Source organism: Canis aureus, chromosome 6, assembly GCF_053574225.1.
Source record: "Canis aureus isolate CA01 chromosome 6, VMU_Caureus_v.1.0, whole genome shotgun sequence".
Lineage (NCBI taxonomy): Eukaryota > Metazoa > Chordata > Mammalia > Carnivora > Canidae > Canis > Canis aureus.
In genome coordinates this window covers 42,484,798-42,510,054 of record NC_135616.1, presented here as the reverse complement: position 1 = coordinate 42,510,054, position 25,257 = coordinate 42,484,798, and the positions used below count along the sequence as shown (strand labels likewise).

Genomic DNA, 25,257 nt, shown 5'->3' with positions numbered 1-25,257 from the left:
AATGAAGTACTCACACCAGAATGGCTAATGTTGAAACAACCAATGCCACCAAGTGTTGTTAAAAATGTGGAGCTACCATAGTTCCTGGGCTTTTTTGGTGGTATTGTGAAATGGTCCGCCACTTTGTAGAAAAGTGTTGTAGTGTTTTACAAAATTAATTCTATGCCTGCCCTGTGATCGGGTTGTTGTCTTCCAAGGTATTTAATTAAGAGAAGTGAAAACAGCTGTCCACAGAAAGCTAGCTATGTCCTAGAATGTTCATAGCATCTTTGTTCACCATTTTAAAGCCAAAACCTGGAAATAATGGGAAAATGGATAGATGTGGTATTTTCTTATGATAGAATACAAATTGGCAATTAAGAGAAACTAGCTACTGACATATAGATTAACTTTTGCTGAGCAAAAGAAGCTGAAAACTATAGAATGCATTAGGGTTTCATATCTATGAAGTTGTAGAACAAGCAAAATTAATTCATGGCAGAAAAATAACAGAAAAGTGATTACTGCTGAAAAAGGTGTTGACTAGGAAGGAGGAACTTTCCAGAGTGATAGGAATATTCTGTGACTTGATAAAGGTTTCTTTTACATGGATATTTGTCATAATTTATAAAATTATACACATTTTTAAAAGATTTTATTATCATATATATATAAATAAATTATTATTTATTCATGAGAGAGACAGAGAGAGAGAAGCAGAGACATGGCAGAGGGAGAAACAGGCTCCATGCAGGAAGCCTGATGTGGGACTGAGCAACTCAGGCACCCCAACATGACTGTTAACGGTTGTGTCGGAATTTTGATTTCAGTTCCAGTCATGATCTCATGGTTGTGAGATTGAGCCCCACGTTAGGCTCCGTGTTCAGTGCAGAGTCCGCTTGAGATTCTTTCCCTTTCCCTCTGCCCATACTGTTCGTCTGTGCATGCTCTCTCTTTCTCTCTCTAAAATAAATTAATAAATCTTAAGAAAGAAATGACTGTTAGGGCAAAAGCTATATTAGAGACAAAGAAGTTTAAACCAAAATTTTTTAAGTTTTTGAACCAGTTAGTTTTGAATAGAAGTTAGTCATCCCTTGAACCGATAGATACTACTTTAATAATTGGGGAACCTGACTTGACCTTCAGGCAGAGATCTGTGGAAGAGGGGCACAAATGTCATCTGCAGATAATTTATTTAAAATGTGGCAATATCTTTTTTTCTTGATCTATGAAAGTAATATATACTCAAAAAAAATCCCCAGTAGCTCCCTTCACCCCCCGCCCCCAGCTTTATATTTCCTCCTCTAAAGTTTGGTGTATTTAGGCCTAGAATACATGGACTAATTACCATACATGCCACAATACTGTACACACTACAATACTGTACATGCGACAGTACCATACAGGCCACAAATTAGCTTGTACTCCCTCCCAATTTTCCCTTGAGTTAGTTGCTTTATATTCAAATTCCTACATTTTTCATTTTACAAGTATTCTCTCAGGTTATTTTATATACTCAAGTGCTTTTGGAGAAGACTCACTGATTTCTAACAATTTTGTTATGGTTTGAGCATGCACTTTGTATGACTTCAGTTCTCTTGAAGTTATTGAGACTTGTTTGGCCAGCAGATAGTCTGTCTTACAGAATGTCCCATGTGTGTTCCAGAGGACTGTTGTGATGCTGGGTCACACATTCATATGTGTTAGATCAAAATGGTTGAGAGTGTTGTTCATGTCTTCTATATATTCACTGATTTTTCTGTCTCATATCAACTACTGAGAAAAATATTTATTTTGTTTTTACATTCTGGCAGTTTTTGCTTTGTGTATTTTGGTGCTCTATTAAGGTATACATGTATTTTTTTATTTGTCATATTTTCCTGATACATTGACTCTTTCATCATTATGAAATGTCCCTTTTTGTTTCTAGTAATATTCCTTATTTTTAATTTTTGTCTATTATTAGTATAGCCATTTTGCTACTCCTACAGTGATTGCTACCTTGGTGTATCTTCTTCTATCTTTTCACTTTCAGCTTCTTTGTGTCTGAATCTAAACATGACTCAGGCATTTAGAAATATATAGATAGCATATAGTTAAGTCTTGTTTTTTTTTAATATTTTATTTATTTATTCATGAGAGACACAAAGAGAAAGAGAGGCAGAGACACAGGCAGAGGGAGAAGCAGGCTCCATGCAGCGAGCCCGACCTGACATGAGACTTGATCCCGGGTCTCCAGGATCACGCCCTGGACTGAAGGCAGCACTAAACCGCTGAGCCACCCAGTCTGCCCTTGTTTGTTTTTTTTTAATCCAGTCTACAAAGCTCCACTTTTTGATTAGTGTTTAAGTCCATTTGCATTTCATGTAATTATTGATATGGTTGTGTTGATGTCTGTAACTTTGCTATTTGTTTACAATATGTCTCATCTTTTATGTTCCTTTGTACCTCCTTTGCTGCTGCCTTTTGTGTTACACAAATATTTTTAATATACAATTTTAATTTTTCTTTTGTTATTTTTGAGGGATTTGTGTGTGTGTTTGCTTTAGGCAGTATGATGCATTTTTAACATGTCACAACCTAGTTAAGGTTAATTACTGGCTTCTGGTGAAATATAGCAACTTTGCTTCAGTTTAGCCCCATTTCTTCCCACTTCCTTTTTACTGTCGTCATCATCTGTATTACATTTATATCTGTGATAAACCTGGGTATACAGTATTATAATTATTGCTTTAAGTGATCTTATGTTTTTAAAATGAAATTAAGAGAACAGGGAAGAAAAGTGTGTATGTATGTATTCTGTACACACAGTTTTTTATGGATACCCACATATTTAAAATTTCTGGTGTTCTTCTTTCCTCACTGTGGATTTTAGTTAATGTCTGGTATTTCCTTTTATCTCAAAGGGTGTTTTTTAGTATTTCTTCCTAATTTGTTTTGTAGCAACAGATTCTCTAGATTTTTATCAGAGAATGTCTTTATTTCTCCTACGTTTGTGAAGAATAGTTTCGGGGGATTCAGAATTCTTGCTTATTTTTTCTTATTGGCACATTGAATATATTGCTCTATTGCCCTTGACCTTCCTTATTTCTGATGAGATTGTGTCTAGTGAGATGTACCTGTTAAGCGTGTTGCTATTCTTCTATATATGAGGTCATTTTTCTTTTGATGTTTTCTCTCTGACATTGGATTTTGGAAATTTCACTATGATGTTTTGAGTATGATGCTATTTGTATTTCAGTGAGCTCTTTGAATGTTCAGTGAGCTGCTTGGATTGGTAGGTTAATTTTTTAATCAAATATGGGAGATATTTGGCCATTAATTCTTCAGATATTTTTTCTGCTTTCTGTCTTTTGGGACTTTTATTACAGATAGGTTGATAACTTGATATCTTCACATAGGTGTCTGAGGCTCTGTTCTTTTTCTTCCAGTCTTTTTTTCTCTGTGTTTTTGGATCAAATAATTTCTGTTGGTCTCTTCTTCATAGATCATAATCCAGACTTCTACAATATATAATTTGAAACATTCACTGATTCTTCTGCTACCTCAAATTTGCTCTTTAATTCTGGAGTTTTCATTTGGTTCTTTTGTAGGTTCTATTTGTTAAGATACCCAATCAAGTATTGTCATCTTTCTTTTACTTCTCTGAACATATTTATAGTATTTACTTTTGAAGTCTTTGCTAACTCTATAATTTCCATCAATTTCTACTTAATACCCCTTTAATCCTGAGTTAAAAGTCATGCTTTTTTATTTCATTACATGTCTAGTAATTTTTGGTTGAAAACTTGACATTTTAGATAATGATCATATTAACTCTGCCTTCTGATTTTTTTTTTTTGGTAGTTGTTGGGTTTGCTTTAGTAACTTGCCTTATATAACCACTGATGTCTCTGCTCAGTGTTTTTGTTCTTATATTTTTAAGCTTGGCCTCCTAGTGGTTGCACCTGTGTCTGTATAATTTAGTGAGCACCCAGTGACTTGGGCAGAGGTTATGAAAAAGGCCTCAGATTTATCTGTATGTGAGTTGGGAAACACACACAAAGTTGCTTTCAGTTTTCAAGTGAACCTCAGCTTTTACTTTTTACCAGGCTTGCTTACATCTTCTCTAGCCATTTATATAGTTTTCTAGTTAGCTAGAGATTTATGGAGAGTATTCAGCCCTTTTCAGCTCTTTGGTTTCCAGGATCTCCCTGTTCTGCCAATCTCCTCAGGCAATACTACACCTTGGCCTTACAAAGCTGTGGGCTTCTCTTTTTCTCTCCTGATCAAGTTTACCACTTCTAACTGGCAGACTCACAGCTTTTACCCATTGGTCCACATTGAATCTGCCCTCTCTGGAGATCACACTACTGTTTTCATGACCCAGACATACACTAATAAAACCATTCTTACTGGGGCACCTGGGTGGCTCAGTCAGTTGAGCATCTACCTTCTGCTCAGGTCATGATCTCTCAGTCCTGATATTGAGTTCCACATTGGGCACGCAGCTCAGCAGGGCGTTTGCTTCAACCTCTCCCTCTCCTTCTCCCCCTCCCCCTGCTCATGCTCTCTCTCTCTCCAATAAATAAACAAAATCTTTAAAAAAAAACCAAAACAAAACCTTTTTACCAACCAAAGTAGTGGTGATGGTAGGGATATGAATAGCCTCATGCAAAAGGGCTACTGACTTCCCCTGTCGTTACCTGAAGGTGTAGCAGTTTTTCAACAGTAAATGTTTCTTTTTTTTTTTTTTTTCTTTAAGATTTATTTATTTGAGAGAGGGCACAAGGGGGAGGGGGGCAGAGGGAGAGGGAGTAAAGCAGACTCTGTGCTTGATCCCACAACTCTGAGGTCATGACCTGAGCCAAAAGCAAGAGTCAGATGCCTAACCAACTGAGCCACCCAGGTGCCCCGACAGTAAACGTTTTATAATTGTTTTTCTGCATTTGGTCCATTTCTAGTACCCTGAAATGGTTGTCTTGGACAATCACAGTCCAAGTACAGTATACCACCTCCGTTAGTATCAGAACAGTGGAAACACTCCTGAAATTCAGGTTCCAAGATGCCAACCGTGCAGGCAGGCCTTTGTGAGGATAACGATCTTAGCTGTAGTGTATTAATCTTTTCTGAACATCATCCCAGCCTTTTTTTTGTAGTTAAACTGTTCCTAGTGTTTCACTTGAGTATAATAACTAAATTTCTTCTGTCAACTTTTTTTTTTTCAATTTGGGGTTTAAAGCAATGATTTAAAAATATTTTTCCCAGGTAGATATATGATTACTTCAAATATCAAATTAGCGATCATCATTTATAGTTGTATTTAAATTTTTTTTGTTGTTTCTCTAAACCTAAAATCCTTCTTTGAAACTAGAATGGACAATAATACTATACTTTCTATATTTTAAATATATATATTATAAATATATATATATTGGAGCAGTTTAAATTTGACAATTTGTTGTATCTTCCAAATATCTTAATGTCTTTTTGTTTGTTTTTCCAGCTCGATTACGAGGTGTTCATGATGGTCTCTTCACTGGACAAATAGATGCGGTGGATACTTTTAATGCTACCTATAGAGTAACTTTTGATAGGGCAGGGCTTGGAACCCATACCATCCCTGACTATGAAGTTCTTGTAAGTATTTCATGATACCTTCTGTTTTATGCCTATTAAATATGCTATATGGGGCACCTGGCTGGCTCAGTCAGTAGAGCATGTGACTCTTGCCCTTGGGCTTCTGAGTTCGAGCCCCGTGTTCTGTGTGGAGTTTACTTTAAAAATAAAAAATAAAAAAAATTCTTTTTAAAAATTTTATTTATTTGAGAGAGCACACACAAGCACGGGGAGCAACAGGTAGAGGGAGAAGCAGGCTTCCTTCCCACTGAGCAGGGAGCCCAACCTGAGATCCCAGCGCAGGACCCCGGGATCGTGACCTGAGCTGAAGACAGATGCTCAACCGACCAAGCCACACAGGCGTCCCAAAATTTTAAAAATCTTCAAAAAAAAATGTGTAGAATTTTCTACAGACTGTATTTTGTGGTAGAATCAAGACGTCAGGTCACGGAGGAAGAAATCCTTAGGAGTTTGCGGTCCTACCTACCAGGCCCCTAGACCAGAACTACACTCAAGTCTTCAGCATTGTCTAGAAGTAAACATCCTTCCATTATACCCATAGAGCATTTTAGTGTGACAGAACTCATTAAATAACCTTGGGGGATAAGCTACAAGATACTTTTATTCTAGCTATTTTTTTAAAGTATGGTCATCTTGCAAAATTATTTTAAAAATATGAAGTAATATCTTGCATGTTAAGATTTATTCTTCTATTTTATCCTCAGGATTATGCAGGGTAGATGTTAATTACCCTCATTTTTTGCATGATGAAACTTAAGACATAGTACATTAAATAATTTATTCAAGGCTCTAGAGCTGGTTTCCTGACAGGGTGAGAACAGATTCCATATCTTTCAAATTCTTGAATCAGTCCTTTAAGCTACTAGGCCATTACTTCATGCTCATGTGTGATTTAGCAGTGTCATGAGAGTTATGCACCTTTCTAATAAGTCAAAATTATTTTAAGAAGACAACCAACTCTGCAATCTAATAAAGTTTTTAAAAAGTTGAATAATGAACTTTCTTTTTTTTTTAAGATTTTAACTAATCTCTGCACCCATTGTGAGGCTTAGACTCACAACCCTGAGATCAAGAGTTGCATGTGGCATACTGTACTGACTGAGGTGGCTAGGCACCTCAGTAATGAACTTTTTATAACAGAATTGTTTGCCTTTAGGACACCTGGGTTGCTCAGCAGTTGAGTGTCTGCCTTTGGCTCAGGGCATGATCCTGGAATCCCAGGATCAAATCCCACATTGGGCTCCCTGCCTGGAGCCTGCTTCTCCCTCTGCCTATGTCTCTGCCTCTCTCTGTGTCTCTCATGAATAAATAAATAAAATCTTATTAAAAAAAAAAAAAGAATCGTTTGCCTCTAAGCATTATAGAAATTAAATTGTTCACTTTTAATCTTTCTTTTTTCATTTCTTTGTTGTAAACTTGATTTTTAAGGATTGTCATCTTACAATTAAAAATCAAAATTTCTTTATCTCCTTAGTGCAAATATAGAAGAATCTTCTTTTTCTGATATGTACTTTTTAAAAATTAAGACTGTTTATTGTGAGCATTTCCTTATTTTTTTAAATAAATTTTTATTTATTTATGATAGTCACACAGAGGGCGGGGTGGGGCAGAGACACAGGCAGAGGGAGAAGCAGGCTCCATGCACCAGGAGCCCGACATGGGATTCGATTCCGGGTCTCTAGGATCGCGCCCTGGGCCAAAGGCAGGCGCCAAACCGCTGCGCCACCCAGGGATCCCGAGCATTTCCTTATTAAACATACTTTTTTAAAGAGGAGAAATGGGAGAGAAAATTTGGACTATATTTGTAGAGCAAAGTATATGAATCCTAAGTGTTTTTCCTTAAAGGATGCAATCTTTCAACCTCCCCTTTCAAAAAAGGAAAGTTGCTTTTCTGGTTCATTAATGCAGTTTCCTTTATGAGATATTTCTTGCTGGACAGATAAAAGAGGACTCTAACTGCAGAAGGTAATACTGAGACAGCCTTTAGCCCATAACAAGCACAGATAACCATAGTACACTAATATTTTTTATTTTCCAAATATTTCCGTCCAGTGGTCTTTTTCTTTTCTTAATTCTTCTATTTTGTGAGTTACTTTTTTGTGTGTGTGTGAGTTACTTTTTGATCGCAAAGTAGTGTTTTCATACTCGGACTTCAATTTTAGCCCTCTGACCTTTGTAGAATAATAGATTCTGTGATAAATCATAGCACATGAGTTGGTACACATCTCCAGCTGCAACGTAATGTTTATAAAGCTAAGATGATTGGTAAAATTCTTCAAGATTTCTGGACTTTTCTCTTTTCTCAAAGAGTAATGAGCCTCACGAGACGATGCCAATTGCTGCCTTCGGACAAAAACAGCGGCCTTCTCGATTCTTTATGACTCCACCACGATTACATTATACTCCTCCTCTCCAATCACCGATCACAGTAAGTAATATTTTTTAAATGTCATCAGTAATTTAAATGATTATTATGAATGGGAGTTGGTTTTTATGAAATACAAATCATTAAAGCAACTTTAGAAGGTAGCTGCATTATTTTAAGTTGTCAGTTATTAAATAAGCAAATAATTGCTTCAACTCTGGAATTATTTTCCTTTTTGTAAGATTCTTAATGTAATAGTAATTACAAATGGATTTACTTTTTATCTAAAAATAAAATGCTTTCTTTTGAACAGTCAGTAGTTAAATGATTCCCTTTTGTTCCCATAGGATAATGACCCTTTACTAGGACAGTCACCTTGGAGAAGTAAAATTTCTGGCTCTGACACTGAAACATTAGGTGGTTTTCCGGTAGAATTCCTTATCCAAGTGGTAAGAATTGCTCTGAGTATCTTGACTTGTTTATGAAAAAAACTCAACATCTTTTGTGTTGATCAAAATTGAAAAATTTTCTATGACCAAATATTTTTAGTTTTTTTTTTTTTTTTTTAAATCATTGTGTTGGTTTTAAGAACTCAGTTATTTCCAGCAAAGCTCAAAAATAAAAGGGCACTTGGGTGGCTCAGTCAGTTGAGTGTCCACTCTTGATTTCAGCTCAGGTTGTGATCTCAGGGTCCTGAGATCTAGTCCCACATGAGGTTCCACGCTCAGCAAAGAGTCTGCTTGAGATTCTCTCCTTTTGCCCCTCCCGTCCACTCTCTCTCTCTCTCTCAAAAAAGAAAGAAAGAAAGAGAGAGAGAGAGAATGAAAGAAAGAGAGAAAAGAAAAGAAAAGAAAAAAGAAAGAAAGAATAATAATAGTAAAGTAACCTTAAGAAAGTAAAAGTCATAACAGCCAAAAGAGACCTATAGGTCTTTTTTGTTGAACTCTTCTTCGGTTTGGTTCTTATTTTGCTACATTAAGGACTCCAACATCAGAGCATGTGCTCTATCAAACCTAAATGGTTGGCTGTTAATAACCTGTGTACGGGGAGCCACATCTGGGTGGCTCAGTGGTTGAACGTCTGCCTTTGGCTCAGGGCATGATCCCAGAGTCCCAGGATCGAGTCCCGCATCGAGGTTCCTGCATGGAGCCTGCTTCTCCTTCTGCCTATGTCTCTGCCTCTCTCTCTCTCTCTCTGTGTCTCTCGTGAATAAATAAATAAAATCTTAAAAAAAAATAACCTGTGTACATAAAAAGGCCTTTATTAGTGACCTCAGTGCATCCCTCAATTATCAATCACTTGAGCAGTTACAGTGCATTGGCTTGCTAAACTAGTGATCGACACCGAGAACTAGAAGCCTCACCTGAAACAAGTTTAGAATTATTATGTAGAACAATATTCTTGAATAGACTGACTCATCAGAATGTAATGAGCTGTCCACTTTGAAAATTAAATTAGTTGTTTATTTTGAATCATAGTCTAATAATGCTTGATTTCCTTTTCTGAAAAGAAAAACTACTTTGGCTTGAGGTAGAGTATAAATAAAAATATTTGTAACAGAATCCACTAAAATGTTCAGTGTTACCACTTGCAATTGATATTTTAAGGAAACATTTTGTCATTTATGTGCATATGTATAGCATTTTGTATTCCTTGATCATATGTTGTTGGTTATCCTTACAATGCAGAATTTCTTATGCCTTTTAGCTTCCAAAGATAAGATATTTTTATATGAAAAGTTGAAATTATGAACAGAGCCAAGGCTTATCTTCTTCACATATAGGACACTTGTTTTTTTAAAGAAATTCTTTTAGGTAGTAGAAGTAAAAACAAAGCTACTATGACCTATTTGGATGTGTTGTGTGTGTGTGTGTGTGTGTGTGTGTGTGTGTGTGTGTGTGTATGTTTGAGAGAGAGGGAGGGAGATACCAGCAGAGGGAGCCAGAAGCTAGGTACTTCTGCACTACCTCTAATATACTAATATTTTTATTGATGCTTACATATTTGGTTTAATTGCTTAATTTTAACTTCAAAAACTAGGTGTAAAGCCCAGCTAAAACACTTTCATTATTATTTAAAGCCATCTCAGAGGTAAAAATAAAAGTTCTTGTATGTACTTTTCTTTTATAATCTGTAAGGTTTTATGAAACTCAGGTTGCTCTTGTTAACTTTAAGGTTTGAAGTAGAGGAAAAAAATAGGAAAAAAAAGGTTTGAAGTAGATATGTCTGTATAATTTTTTTTAGTAAGTTCTGCTCAATGTGGGATGCTTTATTTTTTTTATTTTTATTTTTTTTAAGATTTTATTTGTTTATTTGAGAGAAAGAGATATCGAGAGAGAGTACAAGCAGGGAGGAGAGGGAGAAGCAGAGTCCCAGCCAGGCAGGGAGCCTGACATGGGGCTTGATCCCAGGACCCCAGGATTACGACCTGAGCCGAAGGCAGACATGTACTCAACTGAGCCCCCCAGGCTTAAACTCAAGACCCTGAGATTAAGAGTTGCACCCTCTACTGACTGAGCCAGTCAGGTGCCCTTGAAATAGATATTTTTTATTTTATTTTATTTTATTTTATTTTATTTTATTTTATTTTATTTTATTTTTATTTATGATAGTCACACAGAGAGAGAGGCAGAGACATAGGCAGAGGAAGAAGCAGGCTCCATGCACCGGGAGCCTGACGTGGAATTCGATCCCGGGTCTCCAGGATCGCGCCCTGGGCCAAAGGCAGGCGCTAAACCGCTGCGCCACCCAGGGATCCCGAAATAGATATATTTTTATCTTTCTCTGTTCTTAATAGTTTTTTCTTATGACAAAACAAGTATTAAAAATATTTTGCAAGTTTCAGGGCACCTGGATGTCTCAGTAACTTAAGTGTCCGACTTGATTTCGGCTCAGGCAGGATCACGGTCTTGAGATGGAGCCCCGGGGCTGGTTCTGCCCTCAGTGGGGAGCCTGCTTAGATTCCATCTGCCCCTCTGCTGCCTCCCCCCCAACTCCCTCTGCTCACTCTCAGAAAAGAAAATTGCAAGTTTCATAATTCGTAGTTTACAACGGATTTTCTTTTTGAGGAAACTTTTTATTTCCTGGGGTTGAGGATTTTGAGGAATCCAAAGAGACTGATCTGATTTCTCCCAGAGAACTCAGGGTTGAGAATAATGAAAATGTAACGGCATGATTTTCTATCAAAAACAAGCAACAGGGATCCCTGGGTGGCGCAGCGGTTTGGCGCCTGCCTTTGGCCCAGGGCGCGATCCTGGAGACCCGGGATCGAGTCCCACATCAGGCTCCCGGTGCATGGAGCCTGCTTCTCCCTCTGCCTGTGTCTCTGCCTCTCTCTCTCTCTGTAACTATCATAAATAAATAAAAATTAAAAAAAAATAAAAAAAAATAAAAAAAAACAAGCAACACAAAACTGAAGTAGAAACAAAAAAGGGACAGTTGCCTTCACCCACCTTTTCCTGCTTTCATCTCTAAAGAATCACACATATTTCTGTACAAATCCAACAGTTTGGAAGAGAAGGGAGATGTGTCCCCAGCTCTGGACCTGGTGAGCAATAAATACACTCAGTTCCATAACAAGTATGGGGCCCTCTGCCTGTATCAATTTAGGCCAATTCTTAGGGGTTTTTAATTATTGAAAATTAAAGCATATCAAAGCAGACAGGGGCACCTGGGTGGCTCAGTCAGTGAAGCATCTGCCTTTGGCTCAGGTCATGATCCCGGGGTCCTGAGATCAAGCGCCATGTTGGGCTCCCTGCTCACCGGGGAGTCTGCTCCTTCTGCCTCTCACCCCACTCGTGTTCTCCCCCACCTCCATAAATGAATAAATAAATAAATAACTCTTTTAAGAAAGGTTTTATTTATTTATTCATGAGAGACACAGAGAAAGAGGCAGAGACATAGGCAGAAGGAGAAGCAAGCTCCGTGCAGGAAGCCTGATGTGTGGGACTCGATCCCGGGACCCAGGGATGACACTCAACCACTGAGCCATCCAGGTGTCCCAAAAATATATTTTTTCTTTTTTCTTTTTTTTTTTTTTTAAATCTTTTTTTATTTTTTTATTTTATTTTTTAAATTTTTATTTATTTATGATAGTCACATCAGAGAGAGAGAGAGACAGGCAGAGACACAGGCAGAGGGAGAAGCAGGCTCCATGCACAGGGAGCCCAACGTGGGACTCGATCCCGGGTCTCCAGGATCGCGCCCTGGGCCAAAGGCAGGCGCTAAACTGCTGCGCCACCCAGGGATCCCAAAAATATATTTTTTCATTAAGAAAAAAAAGCAGACAGTTGTTCCCTCTCCACTGTGTACCCATCAGGCTAGATGGTTCTCAGCAACTCCTGGCTGGTCCTGTTTCATTTGTACTTCCACATACCTTTTCACTTTTGCATTATTTGGAAACAAATACCAGACATATCATTTATATGTAAATATTTTATTATGTGTCTCTAAGAAATAAGGGCTTTTTTTTTTTTAATTAAAGAAACATAACTAAAGGATACCTGGCAGAAACATAAGTAAAGGATATCTGGCTGGCTCAGCTGTAGTAACATGCAGCTCTTAATCTCCAGGTTATGAGTTCGAGCCTCACACTGGGTGTAGAGATTACTTAAAGAAAAAAAAAAAAAGGAAAAGAAACATAACTATAATATCATTATTATAGCTAAAAAGTTAACAGAATTGCTTTTTTTTTTTTTTTTTCCAGAATTGCTTTAATCAGTTGTCAAGTCAGCATTCAAATTCAAATACTTGTCTCTTAAAATTTTGGTTTTGTTTTTTTTTTTTTTTTAATTTTTATTTATTTATGATAGTCACAGAGAGAGAGAGAGAGAGGCAGAGACACAGGCAGAGGGAGAAGCAGGCTCCCTGCACCGGGAGCCTGATGTGGGATTCGATCCCGGGTCTCCAGGATCGCGCCCTGGGCCAAAGGCAGGCGCCAAACCGCTGCGCCACCCAGGGATCCCATCATTTTGGATTCTCTTTTCCCTGTAGTACTTACTTGTTGAAGAAACTGGATTATTTGTCCAGAGAGTCCAGTAGTCGATTTTTCTAACTGAATCCTTCTGGTATCATTCAACATGTTTTTTTGTCTTTTGTATTTCATGTAAGTTGCTCACTGGATATAGTTTGATTAGATTTGGGGTTTTTATTTTGTTCTTTTGTTTTTATTAGGACTACTTTTATAGGTGGTTTTGTGCTCTGACAGATCCACGCTATTTTGTTTTTTAGATAAAATTAGCTGCCACTGATTATCAGTGCCTAGATCCAGTCGTTTATTAGGATTGCAAAATGGCCTTGTTCTTGTTCTGTCATTCCTTCTTTGTTTGCTAACTGAAATAGTCTTTTTTTAAAGATTGATTGATTGATTTATTTATTTATTTATAGGATTCCCACGTACATGAGAGAGAGGAGAGAGAGAGCGCAGGGGGAGGGGGAGAGGGAAAGGGAGAAACAGACTCCCCACTGAGCAGGGAGCCTAACGTGGGGCTTGATCCAAGGACCCCGGGATCATGACCTGAGACAAAGGCAGATGATGAACCAACTGAGCTGCCTGAGTACCCTGCGCTGGTTATTCTTACTGTTCAATGAATTGTCCTATATGGGCCAGCAAAAGCTTGTTCAAGTTGACTCCTTAGTCCTTTTGACATGTTCTTGTTACAGTGGATTTTAAGAAAATATTTTTCTGGAAGCCAGTCAGATTTATTTTTTAAAAAATGCCTGTGTTATATTTATTTATTTTGAAACACTAAAATTTGCCAGAATACCTTAGTGAAAAATTGGTAATTTGATGTTTGTTGTACTTATATGCCTCTATTCCAAAACTTTTCTTTTTCTTTGTCTATAGACCAAATTATCAAAAATTCTCATGATTAAAAAGGAACATATCAAAAAATTAAGGGAAATGAACACAGAAGCAGAAAAATTGGTAAGGATGTTTCTTGTTTTTCTTTGTCAACTTTTAAAATGGTGGGGACTTCTATAAGAAATTAAAAATACTTTATGGAAGAAAACCTTGAGATAAATGTTATTTTTAAATCCTCGTTTGCTATCTTTAGCTCTTTTTATACTGAACACATGCTAAATAAATTAGCAGTGCAATGCAGTTCATTACCCCAGACCTCATTATGCCACTGACTGTCCGGTTGAATAGGATTAATGGGTATGCTGGGTTCTTTGACAGTTTGCATGAATGTAGAATCCCTAGCACTGGGTGCCTTGACTAAGGAAGTCATGTTAACAGAGGTTATTAAAAATGATTCAGAATAAATTAGGAAATATGTAAGTTGGCATATTCAGGTTATCTTGACAGTGCTTTATATCCTATTAATCTAGTCAGTCCAAAAATATGAAAGTCAGTTTTAGTCATAGGAGAGAATTATCAGAGTTTTTTTTTTAATGTAGAAAATGTTCACTAAGAAAGTTTTTTATTTTTTTTTTTATTTTTTTTTTGTTTTTTTTTTAAGAAAGTTTTTTAATTGTACTGAAAGTCATAACTTGCTTATGGATTTGTAGGATGGCAAACATTTCATCTCAAGTACCATCTCCAAGTAATTGCAAATGGCCATGTGGAGGTTTGAAAGTAAGAGAGAACTCAGTCACTAGACCCAGGCAAGCACTGTAGCTCATTACCAGCATCTGCCTTGAGTACAGGACTAGGAAATCATAGCATTAGTCATCTCTAGCATGTGTGGGCAGACAGATGGACAAGGGATGCCAAGCTGAAAGAGGAATAGTCTCCTTTTAAGATGATAGAACTTTTTATCTGAACTTAACTTTGAATTTTCTAATTTGAACCTCCATTTTTATGGAATTGGAAACTGAAAACCCAAGATGTAAAGGCATTTCAATCTATGATCATCCTGCTCTTTCGTAGTAGAGATACTAAACCAGGCTTCATGGGGCAGGGCGCCTGGCTGGCTCAGTCGGTTAAGTGTCTGATTCTTGATCTCAGCGCAGGTCTTGATCTCAAGGTGATGAGTTCAAGCCCCATATTGGGCTCCATACTGGGTATGGAGCCTGCTTAAAAAAAAAAGTGAAATAGACTTCTTGGTCCCAGCTTAACTCATTTAGGCACAATATGAAAACGTATTGACAGATAAATAGACTATCAAAGACAGCAAAAAATTAGCCATACCGCATTGCAATTACACATGCTAAATATAAAAATGTATATATTTGCTTCTTTCCTACTGGACTCTTAATTCTTTTTTCTTTTTTTTTTAATATTTTATTTATTTATTCATGAGAGATAGAGAGGCAGAGACATAGGCAGAGGGAGAAGCAGGCTGCCCACAGGGACCCTGATGTTGGACTCGATCCCTGAACCCTAGGATCATGACCTGAGCCAAATGCAGACACTCAGCCACTAAGCCACCCAGGCTTCCCAGGACTTATCTTGGGATGGACTCTCTTAATTCTTATCTTGATTTCCAGCAGTTCTATTTCTACCCTTTTCTCTAGGCCTTTTTTTTTTTTTCTCTATGCCTTTTCATTGCTCCCACGCTATGTCTCTTCTGTTCATCTTACCATCTCTTCCATCTTTTCTTTTAATGTTTTATTTATTTGCTTTTTTTTTTTTTAATTTTTTTAAATTTATTTATGATAGTCACACACAGAGAGAGACAGAGAGAGAGAGAGAGAGAGAGAGGGGCAGAGACATAGGCAGAGGGAGAAGCAGGCTCCATGCACCGGGAGCCCGACGTGGGATTCGATCCCGGGTCTCCAGGATCGCGCCCTGGGCCAAAGGCAGGCGCCAAACCGCTGCGCCACCCAAGGATCCCTAATGTTTTATTTATTTATGGCGTCCCCATCTCTTCCATCTTTATGCATAATCAAATCATATTACTTCTACAGCACTAGGTAGGACTTTTCCCTGTGTCTAGGTTCCACTTCTAAAAGTGCTGGGCTTGCTTTAGCCTGGTTAGTGCTACCTACTTCGAATAGAGGCCTGTTTTTGTGTGTGTGTGTGTGTGTGTGTGTGTGTGTGTGTGTGTGTGTTGTTTTTTTTTTTTAGATTTTATTTAGGGGCACTTGGGTGGCTCAGTGGTTGAGCATTTGCCTTCGGCTTAGGGCGTGATCCTAAGGTCCAGGGATTGAGTCCCATGTTAGGCTCCCCACAGAGAGCCTACTTCTTCCTCTGCCTATGTCTCTGCCTCTTTCCATGTCTCTCATGAATAAATAAATAAAATCTTTTTAGGGATCCCTGGGTGGCGCAGCGGTTTAGCGCCTGCCTTTGGCCCAGGGCGCGATTCTGGAGACCCGGGATCGAATCCCACGTCGGGTTCCCGGTGCATGGAGCCTGCCTCTCCCTCTGCCTGTGTCTCTGCCTCTCTCTCTCTCTCTCTGTGTGACTATCATAAATTAATAAATAAAAATTTAAAAAAATAAAAAAATAAAAAATATTTTAAAAAATAAAATCTTTTTAAAAAAAGATTTATTTGTTTATTCGAAAGACAGTACACATGAGGGGAGGGGAAGAGGGTGAAGCAGACTCCCTGCTGAGCCAGGAGCCTGACATGGAGCTCAATCCTAGGACATTGAGATCACAACCTGTGCCAAGAGTCTAATGCCCAACCGAACCACCCAGGCATCCCGTAAATGAACATTTTAAAGATTTAATGAAACTTTTAGTTTAAGGTGGTAAGCTGAAAACATGTTTTCTTCCTGTCCCCTGCAATTCCACATAAAATAAGATGTACAAGAAGAAATAAATAGAATAAATGAAAGCAGACTGTTTAACAATGTATGCGAGATTTAAAAAATGTTTCATATTGGATGAAACACAAACCATGGCTAAGAATTTGCATGTTGGAACCCTAAAGAGGCTCCAGGCCCACAGTTGCACGTATGATGGAGGAATGCAGAAGTGAGGTGCAGTGCTTAAAAGGAATTGATCTAATGTCTGTTTCCTCATTCCCCTTTTTTATCCTAGTGATAGAACTGGGTAAATGTGACATTTACCCAGGGTAAAAGGAAGAGAAGGAAACAGCTGCTCCTCTAAAGAATCTGAATATGGTATTTGGGGGAAATTTGAGGCTTCTGCTTCTAGTAGTGCTAGACTAGGTAATTTGGATTAACCTTTCTATCCAAATAGTTGAAAACAACTACTTCCTCTGGAATTAAATACAAAAATAACCTCTTTGAAAGCACTAAAGCATTAACTAGATCTTAAAGAATTATAGGGATAGAATCTGGGAAAAGAAGTAAACTCAGAAGGGGAACCTGGTATTTAGCCTCATTTTTTTCTTCAGGGGTTTTCCACAGTTCCAGAAAGGGTAGCTGAGAAGCTGAGTGGCATTCCTAAAGCTGTACAAGGGTAGAGGGGACAAAATAGAATCCAGATACCACCAAAGGTCAGGGGAAGCTGACAAACCTTCCATCCTCTGTGTTGGCACTCCAAATGCAACATTGGCCCAGCTTCAGATTATCTCATCTTTATTTTTTTTTTTTAAGATTTTATTTATTTATTCATGAGAGACAGAGGCAGAGACACAAGCAGAGGGAGAACCAGGCTCCATGCAGGAAGCCGGACGTGGGACTCGATCCCAGGACCCCGGGATCATGCCCTGACCTAAAGGCAGATGCTCAACCGCTGAGCCACCCAGGTGTCCTAGATTATCTCATCTTTAAAATGGAATTAAGATGATTATAGAACTTGAGGCCCTTAAGCAGCCCACCAGAAGTAAATATTCTTCTCAATATAATATATCATTACACCAGGCCTCAAATTATTTCTGTACTTTTTTTTTAAGATTTATTTTTATTTATTTATGAGAGAGAGAGAGGCAGAGACACAGGCAGAGGGAGAAGCAGACTCCATGCCTGGAGCCCCGACACAGGACTCGATCCTGGGAGTCCAGGATCGCGCCCTGGGCCAAAGGCAGGCGTGAAACCACTGAGCCACCCTGGGATTCCCTACTTTTTCATATACAGTGTCTAACACTCAATTTTAAACCTCAGACACAATAGGAAACAAGATAACCCTAACAAAAAACAAAAGACAGTATAGACAATTGGCAGGTTCTAGATAATGGAATTTTTTATTTATTTTAAAGATTTTATTTATTCATGAGAGACACACAGAGAGAGAGAGAGAGAGGCAGAGACACAGGCAGAGGAGAAGCAGGCTCCATGCAGGGAGCCCGACATGGTACTCGATCCGCGGTCTCCAGGATCACGCCCTGGGCCAAAGGCAAGTGCTAAACCGCTGAGCTACCCAGGCGTCCCGATAATGAAATTTTTTAGACATAGATTTTAAGTCCTTAATTGGTTTAAAGAAATGGAAAAGTTTTATTATTTTTCATTTTTTTAATTTTTTAAATATTTTATTTATTTATTGAGACACAGAGAAAGAGAAGCAGAGACACAGGCAGAGGGAGAAGCAGGCTCCATGCAGGGAACCCAACGTGGGAGTCCATCCCAGATCTCCAGGATCACACCTGGGCTGCAGGCGGCGCTAAACCGCTGTGCCACTGGGGCCGCCCAGAAAGGGAAAATTTTAGAAGAGAACTGGAAGCCACGAAAAAGGACCAAATGAAAGCTCTAGAAATAAGCTACAGCAATCAAAATTAAGAACTCAGGGCAGCCCCGGTGGCCTGGTGGTTTAGCGCTGCCTTCAGTCCAGGCTGTGATCCTGGAGACCCGGGATCGAGCCCCACATCAGGCTCCCTGCATGGAGCCTGCTTCTCCCTCTGCCTGTGTCTCCGCCTCTCTCTCTGTGTCTCTCATGAATAAATAAATAAAGTCTTAAAAAAAAAATTAAGAACTCAGTTGGGAGGTATTATCACTGCAGATTAGGAACAGTTGAAGAGAGAGCTAATAATTGAAAATATATCAGAAAATATCCAGAACAGGGATCCCTGGGTGGCGCAGCGGTTTAGCGCCTGCCTTTGGCCCAGGGCGCGATCCTGGAGACCCGGGATCGAATCCCACGTCAGGCTCCCGGTGCATGGAGCCTGCTTCTCCCTCTGCCTATGTCTCTGCCTCTCTCTCTCTCTCTCTTTCTCTGTGTGTGTGACTATCATAAATAAATAAATAATTAAAAAAAAAAAAAAAGAAAATATCCAGAACAAAACATAGAAGGAAAATGGATGGAAAATACAGAAGAGAAATAAAGGATAGTGAGAGGTCTAACATATCTAATATATTAAGAAAAGGAGAAGAGATGATGGGACAGAAAGAATACTTAAAGCAATAATGACCGAGAACTTTCCAAAACTGATAAATAATAGACCACAGATTCAAGAAGCCCTATGAATCTCAATGGAATAAATAAAAAGGTAAAAACTCTAAGGCACAAGATAGTAAAACTGCTAAAAACTAAACACAAAGTGAAAAATATTTAAAGTACCCTGAACCAGGGGCACCTGGCTGGCTCAGTCAGTAGAGCATGTGACTATTGATCATAGGGTCATGAGATTAAGCCCCACATTGGATGCAGAGATTACTTAAATAAAGTACCCAGAGCCACATGGGTACCAAGCAACAATTTATTTGACATCTCACTTCTCCACAGAAATAATAGAGAACAGAAAATGGAATGACATCTTCATAGAGCTGAAACAAAATTGCTACCAACCTAGATTTCTCTACTCAATGAAAATTGCATCAAGGTAAAGTTAACATAAGGACAATTTGCAGAAAAAAATTATAGAAATTGTTAACAGAATACCTATACTAAGAGAAATAATAAAATTTTTGTTCAAGCAAAAAAAAAAAAAAACGACGTTTCAGAGAGAATGAAGAGAAACAAGAAGGATAAATATGTGGATTAATCTAAATGATACTATTTAAAGTCATACCTTATGGCATTTAAAACATAAAGATTTTAAAATACAACTCTGGGACACCTGGATGGCTCAGCAGTTGAGTGTCTGCTTTTGGCTGAGCGCATGATCCCGGATTCCTGGGATCGAGTCCCACATTGGGCTCCTTGAATGGAGCCTGCTTCTCCTCCCACTGCCTGTGTCTCTGCCTCTCTCTAGGTCTCTCATGAATAAATAAATAAAATCTTTTAAAAATATAAAATAAAAATAAAACTCAACAATTGCCTATTGGTTAGAATGGGGGGGTATACATATAGACTTTGATAAATCAGGGATGCACATTTTAATTTCTGAGGTACCTCTTAAAATAATAATAAAAGATGCATAACAACTAAGCTAATCAGGGAGAGGTGGGTAGGGAAATATAACAATAAAAATGTTCAATCAGTCTTTAAAAAAAGAAGGCAAGAAAAAAAGAATGACACCAAACAGGGACAAATAGAAGGGAAATAGTAAGATGGTAGATTTAAGTCCAAATATATCAGTAATAATATTAAATACAAGTGAACCAAATCTTCTGAATAAAAGGCAAAGATTGCCAAACTGGATAAAAAGTAAAACCTCAACTCTATAATGCATGTAAGAGACACATTTAATATTAAAGGATCCTGAAAATAAAAAAATTTAAATGTATGAAAAGTATACAGTGCAAAGGTCTCATAGCTATAGTAATATCTGACAGTAAAATTCAGGGCAACAGATATTATTGGGTATAAAGAAGTGTGCTTCTTAATGAAAGATTTCAAAATAATTTCAAAGTTATTTATACATAATAATGGCTTCCAAATACATAAAGCAAAAATTGGCAAAAATCAAAGGAAAAAGACATTACCACTATATAAAGGGACAATTTCCATAGTCTTCTTAATAACTAAAAGCAAGTAGCAAAAAAAAAAAATCTAATGAGGAGGTCCTGACTGACTCTTGATCTTGGAGTCATGAGTTCAAGCCTCATTTTGGGCATAGAACTTATTTTTAAAAAAATCAAAATAAATCTACTGGTTTTAATAAAAATTTTAAAAAATCAATGTTATTTTAAAAGTCTGGGCAGGGATCCCTGGGTGGCTCAGCGGTTTAGCTCCTGCCTTTGGCCCAGGGCGTGATCCTGGAGTCATGGGATCGAGTCTACATTGGGCTCCCTGCATGGAGCCTGCTTCTCCCTCTGCCTGCGTCTCTGCCTTGCTCTCTGTGTCTTTCATGAATAAATAAATAAATAAATAAATAAATAAATAAATAAATATTTTTTAAAAAATTAAATAAATAAAAGTCTGGGCAGCCCGGTGGCTCAGTGGTTTAGCACTGCCTTCAGCCCAGGATGTGATCCTGGAGACCTGGTATCGAGTCCCACATCAGGCTCCCTGCATGGAGCCTGCTTCTCCCTCTGCCTGTGTCTCTGCCTCTCTGTGTGTGTGTCTCTCATGAGTAAATTTAAAAAAAAAAATAAGGGGGGTGGTTAGCACTGCCTTCAGCTCGGGGCACGATCCCAGAATCCAGGTCGAGTTCACACCTGGTTTCCTGCAGGGAGCCGCCTTCTCCCTCTGCCTATGTCTCGGCCTCTCTCTCTCTCTCTCTCTCATGAATAAATAAATAAATCTTAAAAAAAAAATCAAGTAAGGATATAGATTTCAAAAACACAGTTAACAAACTTGATCACATTGACATACCTAACAGCTGCTGGATACCTATTATTTTCAAGCTTACATAGAATATTTACAAAATTTAATTGTATGCTGGCCCTAAATAAAATTTCAACAAATTTCAGAATGATTAGACTTCTCCAGATTATATTCTGGGATTGAGTCCTAAATCAAGCTCTGTACTCAGCAAGGAGTCTGCTTAAGGATTCTCTCACCCTCTGCCCTTCCCCCACACACTCACGTGTTCATGCTCTCTCTGTCTCTAAAATAAATCTTATTTATTTTTAAAGATTCTATTTATTTATGAGAGACAGAAAGAAGGCAGAAACATAGGCAGAGAGAGAAGCTGGCTCCTTGCAGGAAGCCTGATGTGGGACTCGATCTCGGAACCCCGGGATCATGTCCTGAGTCGAAGGCAGACACTCAACCGCTGAGCCACCCAGGCATCCCAATAAATCTTTTTAAAAAGGATTTTAAAAAACCTTTCATGCTTGAAAATTAAAGGATGCAATTTTAAATTTCCCTTAATTTCCATTAAATGTTTTTAATTGGATGGTATTGAAAATTACATGTCAGAATGTTGGGATGCAGCCATGCCTATTTCAGAGTAAAAGAACATGTTTGAATTGAAGAAAGACTGGAAAAAGCAGAAAGTCAAGCATACATCTCAAGAAGTTCAAATAAGAACAAATTAAATCCAGAGAGAAAAGTAACGAAATAGAAACAAATCTAAAATAGGAATGATCTGGGGCACTTGGGTGGCTCAGTGGTTGAGCATCTGCTTTTGGCTCAGGCCATGATCCCGGGATCCTGGGATTGAATCCCATACCCGGTTCCTGGTGGGGGGGCCTGCTTCTCTCTCTGCCGGTGTTTCTGCCTCTATCTCTGTGTCTCTCATGAATAAATAAAATCTTTTTAAAAAATACAATAGGAATGATCCACAAAGTAAAAAATTGGCTCTTTGAAAGAAGTAATAAATATGATAATCCTGCAAATGCCAATCAAGAATGATACAAATAAGAAAGAGGGCACATTACTACAGTGCCTACAGATACTAAAGATCATAGGAAGATATTGTGTTACACATTGAATTGTGCCTTCTAGGATTCATAGGTTGAAGCCCTAACCCCCAAGGTGATTTTATGTAGAGCTTCAATCTCCAAAGAGGTAATTAAGGTTAAATGAGGCCATAAGGGTGAGGTCCTAAGCCAATAGGACTGATGTCCTTACGAGAAGAGGAAGAGGCACAGAGATTTTTCTGATTGTGCACAGTGTGAAGAGAGCCAGGAAGAAAGTTCTCATCAGAAACCAATCCAGCCAGCATCTTGATCTTGGATGTCCAGCCTCCAGACTGAGAAAATGTACTTCTGATTAAGCCACCTAGTCAATGGTATCTTATAATGGCCAAAGCTGTACATATTATAAAGAACTTTCTGCAAATAATGTTTGAAGATTGAGGTGAAGTGGACATATTTCTGGAAAAATACAGCTTGTTAAAATGGATACAAGAAGAAATGTTAAATTGGAATAGTCCTGTCACTACCTTATAAATGAGTCAGTAATTTAAAACTTGACCAAAAAGAAACTACAACCCTCGATGAATTCTTCCAAAGAAGTGAATTCAGCCAAGTAGTTATCTTTAACATCCATTTTTCAAAACTTATTTGAAGTGGGACACCTGTGTGACTTAGCCAGTTAAGTGTCTGCCTTCCTCTCAGGTCATGATCTCCAGGTCCTTGGATCAAGCCCTGCTTCCCATTCCCTGCTCAGTGGGGAGTCTGCTTCTCCCTCACTGTCTCCCTCTGCTCCTTTTCAGGCTTTCTCTCTCTCTCTCTGTCTCTGCCTCAAATAAATAAAAAATAAAATCTAAGAAAAAAAAATTCTTCTAGAGAACAGAAGAAAAGGAACAGTTTCCAATTCATTTTATAATGCTTGAATAATTTGATATCAAAACCTAACAAGATGCTACAAAAGAATTAGTAGTCAGCCTCATTCATGAACATAGATGCAAGAATCCTAAACAAAATATTAACGAATAGGAATTTGATATGTATTTTAAAAAATACATCAGGGGGCCTGGCTGGCTCAGGCAATTAAGCATCTCCTTTCAGCTGAGGTCATGATCTTGGGGTCCTGGGATCAAGCCCCACATCAGGCTCCCTGCTCAGCAGGAAGTCTACTTCTCCCTCCCTTTTGCCTTTGTCCCTGTTCATGCTTTCTCTCTCTCTTAATCTTGAATAAATAAATAAAATCTTTTTAAAAAATGTATGCTGCAAGGGAGGAGCAGGCCAGTCAACAGAGACAAAGGCCTTGAAACTCCGGGGTTTTGAGCTTACATCAATTTTTTCTTTTGGGTGAGTCCTAAGGACACAACATCTAGTGACAGGCCTGGATTATATAATAATTACCCAATTGTATTTAAAATGCCTACACCTGGTAGGAAACCACACATTATTGCTATTCTAGAGGTACAGGTCAGATAAGGACAGGTGGCTTTCTGTACAACACTTTCTGCAAGTACAGCACTTAACTCTTCCTCTGCCAGGATGTTGTCACTGCACACCAACTGCGAGATGGGTGGACTGGGGTGGTCCATGGGCAGTTGCTCCCTGTCAGGATGTCTGAGGTCCATCCTCTTGTCACTCATGCCTAACTTTGGCCTAACAGAGTGATCTAAATATCCAGAAGTTCCTCCATTAGTTAGATTGGCAGGAAAATTTAATATGGATAGGGTATTTCCCATGTTCTGTTAATGGCAGATTAACAGAACATAGCAGACTTAACAAAATGGCAAAATTCATGTAGCATTAAAACATTACTTGAAGAGGACGCCTGGTTGGCTCTGCAGTGGAGAGTCAGCCTTCGGCTTAGGGCGTGTTCCTGGGATCCAGGATCGAATTCTGCATCGGGCTTCATGTGGGGAGCCTGCTTCTCCCTCTGCCTGTGTCTCTCATTAATAAACAAATAAATAAATCAAGGGATCCCTGAGTGGCTCAGCGGTTTGGTGCCTGCCTTTGGCCCAGGGCGCAATCCTGGAGTCCCAGGATCGAGTCCTGCGTTGGGCTCCCGGCGTGGAGCCTACTTCTCCCTCTGCCTGTGTCTCTGCCTCTCTCTCTCTGCGTGTGTGTGTGTGTCTATCATGAATGAATGAATGAATGAATGAATAAATAAATCTTTAAAAAAACCTTACTTGAACTAGGAAGTCTGATGATACTGAAACAAAATATGAAACTTCCACAGGCATCAAAAAAGTTGAAATAGACAGCAATTGATTTTAGGAGATCTCCAAGTTGTCATAAATCAACAACCTTCTACTTATGTTAATACCTTGACTGAGTATTACAGTGCAAAGCACTCAACATTTAATAAAATAATTCCAACTGGTTAGGTAATAAAATATTTAAGACACACATACTCAGGACACCTGGCTGGCTCAGTCAGAAGAGTGTGCAACTCTTGATCTCAGGCTCGTATGTTTGAGCCCCACATTGGGTGTGGAGGTTACTAAATAATCTTTAAAACATAAAATATAAAACAAAATACACACGCTCATATTTTCAGACAACAGGAGGAAAAATGTACCACGATATTTTTTCTCCTATCAAGGCCCTATCATTTGAACACAAACCTGGAAGCGCTCCAGTGGCTCAGTTGGTGAAGTATCTGCCTTTGGCTCAGGTCATGATTTCAGGGTCCTGGGGTGGAGCCCCACATCGGGCTCCCTGCTCAGTGGGGAGTCTGCTTCTCTCTCTACCTGCTGCTCCCCCTGCTCGTGCTCTCTCTCTGACAAACAGAAAAAAAGAATCTAAACATAAACTTGGAATTCAGGTTT

General features: G+C 38.5%; 1 protein-coding gene across 4 annotated transcripts in view; it reads left to right on the top strand.

Moving 5' to 3' along the window:
- LIN9 (lin-9 DREAM MuvB core complex component) overlaps positions 1-25,257 on the top strand; it is a 78,380-nt gene that overhangs the window by 35,330 nt on the left and 17,793 nt on the right. For 3 of the 4 annotated variants that reach the window (XM_077901315.1, XM_077901317.1, XM_077901318.1), the window contains 4 exons: positions 5,465-5,598; positions 7,907-8,026; positions 8,311-8,412; positions 13,809-13,889. In XM_077901315.1, the coding sequence (XP_077757441.1) occupies positions 5,465-5,598; positions 7,907-8,026; positions 8,311-8,412; positions 13,809-13,889 (437 nt within the window). The remainder of the gene's footprint in view (positions 1-5,464; positions 5,599-7,906; positions 8,027-8,310; positions 8,413-13,808; positions 13,890-25,257) is intronic. The other variant, XM_077901316.1, reaches the window with a different exon arrangement.